The sequence below is a fragment of the Silene latifolia genome, chromosome 2 (genome assembly GCF_048544455.1).
Source record: "Silene latifolia isolate original U9 population chromosome 2, ASM4854445v1, whole genome shotgun sequence".
In the NCBI taxonomy this organism is placed as follows: Eukaryota; Viridiplantae; Streptophyta; class Magnoliopsida; order Caryophyllales; family Caryophyllaceae; genus Silene; species Silene latifolia.
In genome coordinates, this window is record NC_133527.1 from 2,771,529 (window position 1) to 2,775,028 (window position 3,500).

The 3,500-nt window shown below is 35.3% G+C and overlaps 1 protein-coding gene across 1 annotated transcript; it reads right to left on the reverse strand.

Annotated features, from left to right (window-relative positions):
• Positions 1 to 442: 442 nt before the first annotated feature.
• LOC141627864 (mitotic-spindle organizing protein 1A-like) lies at positions 443 to 2,272 on the reverse strand. Its single transcript, XM_074441073.1, has 2 exons — positions 2,167 to 2,272; positions 443 to 986 (listed from the first exon to the last, which is right to left on the reverse strand). The coding sequence occupies exon 2, from the start codon at positions 938 to 940 to the stop codon at positions 719 to 721; it is 222 nt and encodes a 73-aa protein (XP_074297174.1). The 5' UTR covers positions 941 to 986; positions 2,167 to 2,272; the 3' UTR covers positions 443 to 718.
• Positions 2,273 to 3,500: the final 1,228 nt, after the last annotated feature.

The window sequence follows — 3,500 nt, forward strand, 5'->3', positions numbered from 1 at the left end:
TTTCATTATAATCAAGTTAATTAACCCGTTGCAACGCACGGGCTTTCAACCTAGTTGGTATTAATTCGGGACGGTTACGTTGTACTGGTACTATATTATTATAGTGGATTCTAGTCTATTTGGCTAGTGGGTTTTACTTCCGGTTTGTAAGGTTTTGCCCAGGGTTTGACCCCAAAATATTGTCTCATCTTATTATTGCTTACATTTATTTACTTTTACGGTTTACTTGTCAATTGGTTGCTTCCGTTGCGCGTGGGATAATTGGGTGGCACCCAACATTACTCCGTATTAATTATTATCTACTACTCGTATGTATTATGCAATGGTGTGATACACCCAGTTATATATGTTTGGAATTGAAAGAAATTCTGAGGTTAGAAAAACCGTTATGACATAAACCTCAGGCAACGGAAAAAAAGAAAGAAAGAAGAAACTAGAAACAGAAGGGAAGGCAAGTGCAAACCAAAACATTAATTGTCTGATCAACATAGAGGATTTTGTACACTGCTTTACCAGACCTGAAATGACCTGATGCGCCCAATATACTTGAGATTAGCCAACCTGAACTTGATACAAAGACTCGTTTTCCAGGTTTGAGCACATCACCCAAGAGAGTGGTCACAACAGAGAAATCAAACACCCAAGCATGGTTGAAACAATTGAACAATTACAAAGGAAACATCTGCAGCAAAAGGCAGCACATTATAAGCCAGTTGATTCAAGAGTTAGATGGGGCGTCAGCTGGCTTGGTTATACAAGAACTGGGTTCTCTTCGAAGTTCTTTGACAAGGGCAGCAAGTGATTCTGGATTCATGCCGACATCACAGAGCGCAATGAGGACAGAAAGAGTGTGACGGTCTAATCCTGTGTCGAGTATGTTTGACATGTGAAATGCCAAGTCTAGAGACTCCCTAGCCGTACGTGCCGCTTCTGAATCCATGGTCTCCAACCAGATAGGGCTGAGTTCTACTCGTTCCAGCCAAATTCTGCATACAATGAAGAAATGTGTTATCCCACCGAAGCTATGATAGTGCTGCCTGCCATGGAACATAACGTTATTTCATAGGAATCAAAAGCATAAATTGAATGCAGCCAAAAATACACAGTCCTGGAGTCTAGGACCTACAACTACGACTCTACGAGTGATCCTAATCACGTTCACTTAGTCAGGAGAAAGTTAAACATCTTGTTGGATATAAATAACATCAACGTGACACCAACCCAAATCCTTGTGTAACAACAACAGTACCTTAGTCACTGAAGGGTGACACATCAATCCCTTAAGGGGGCTCCTGAAAATGGTGGGGAGAGGGAATTGAAATATTGAATGTACGCAGTCTTACCCGTGTGTAAAAAAACACAATGACAATTGCATTGATTATATCATTGAATGCTACTGCTAGTCGAATAACATCCTAAAATCAGCATCAGTGATGCAATGCTACTCACAAGTTTTGGACTAAAAGAAGCATTTAGATGCACTATCGTGTCTGGAGGTCAGACTGTCCGTCACAAGAGAGAAAGCCAAAATGAAGTGTCAAAGAAACGTAGCTCAAAAGTCACAAATATATAGAAAACAGAAGACATGACTGTCAACTGCACAACGGCTAATACAGCAATGCCGAACCTCAATGATTTCAAACATCTACTCTATGACACTATCTAATTCAACTGATTCTTTACGTTCTCTATTCTTTTGTGACGAGTATTTCAACCGAAACAAAGAAACTAGAGATCTAAATTGCAAACTTGACGTTACATCAATTAGCTGCTACAACTTTTAAGTTTTTAAGCTAATTTAATACAACAAATTTACGAAATGCATCGAAACTAAATTACGAAAAACAATCGATTAAATGAAAAATCAAACAACAGCGAAATTCAAAAAAAAGAGCAACAAATTAAACTGAAACATCAGCGTAACTATTACAATGAACAAATAGCAAACTCCTGAACATTAATATCGTTAATTTTACTTTTTTTTGCGTCGATTGAATCAATTTAAAAGACAAAACCCTAGATTCGACAACAAAATACTAAAAACCTCAAATTCTAAAACAAATGCTAAACAAAATTCGAAAAACAATTAAAACAAACTAATTCAAAATTGCGAAAGATCTAAAAGAGCAAATTCAACGATGAAGAGATAGAAGAAATTGAAGTTACCTTCAGTGAAGAGATGATCGACAAATTACGAACTTAACTAGAGTGAGGGGGAATTGGAGAGTGTACAGTTGAAGACTTGAAGGTCGATTGAGAAGTGTAAATGAGGGGAAAACAACGTTGGTAGAGTCCAATTTAAACGGGTCAACTGAGTCGGGTATGATTTACGAGTCAATTTTATTTCAAGTTTATGTGTGTGTATTTGGATGGATTAGTTTAAGTTCGAATAAAAAGGGGTTTAGCGGGTGAGAGATAAGAGTATGAACTGAGTTCGATTCTTTTTATACTCCTCCATTATTTATAATGTTCATCTTTCCGAAACGGATTATTCAAGATTTTGGCCTGTTTTTTCTTAAGACCATTCTTTTGATCCGAAATAAGACGCAGTAACATGTCATCATTTTACAATAAAATGTTGTTATTTTCTGATAACATGTTACCATTATTGTTCACATCATTTTCAGGGTAAAAAATAACACCTCTAGTCATAACATTTTGTGAATTAATTGGTTACATTTTCTTAAAAAATGGCAATATTTTATCCGTCTGACAAATAAGACGAAAAATGTCCGTCTGAAACAAGAATTTGTGATTCAAGTAATGTTCCCCTTTCCTTTTTGGTAACTATTACTCTTATTTTATTCATCCCTCTCTCCTATCACCAAACCCCACACAACTCTTTTACTCTTATTTTATTATTTTCCTTAATATTTTTGGCCCCACAACTCCTTATTTAACTCCTAATAATTCATTCATCTCTTCTATCACCAACCCCACAAATGTCCTTTATTTATTTTTAATAATATTCCTTAAGTATCGTGGCAAAGACAAAGGGGAACATTATAGCGAATAGGAGGGAGTATTAGTTTGCTTAGGTGAGTTAAATTGAGTTAAATCGGGTCAATTTGACAAGTTTTGGCAAGTCTAATCGAGAACCAACGATGTGTATATTGTTGACAAGCAGTTTGATGAATATAAAGGTTATAATGAAATATACGGCGATATATGAATAAAATCTTAAAACAAATCACTTTCTAATAGTTGAAAAAATAACAATTTACAAGAGCGTCAGCTTAGAGTGTTTTTATTGTAAAACTGTTTAGCAGAAAATCTGTAAATTGTAAAGTAACGCTCGTGTAAATTGCTACATTGTAAAAAAATTGTATTAATTGTAATTTTTTTCAATTTATATCAGTCTAGTACTTTAGACCGCCCTATCGATTATACAATGCTTTTTTAGTCTTTTCTTATTTTTATTTTTATTATGTCATTTAGGATAAATATTTAAAAAGTTGGATAAAGATTGGCCAGCATGGTAACTAGACCTGGCAAATGGT

Excerpts from the sequence above, each read along its gene's own strand:
- LOC141627864 (XM_074441073.1), bottom strand. The coding sequence starts at position 940 with ATGGATTCAGAAGCGGCACGTACGGCTAGGGAGTCTCTAGACTTGGCA.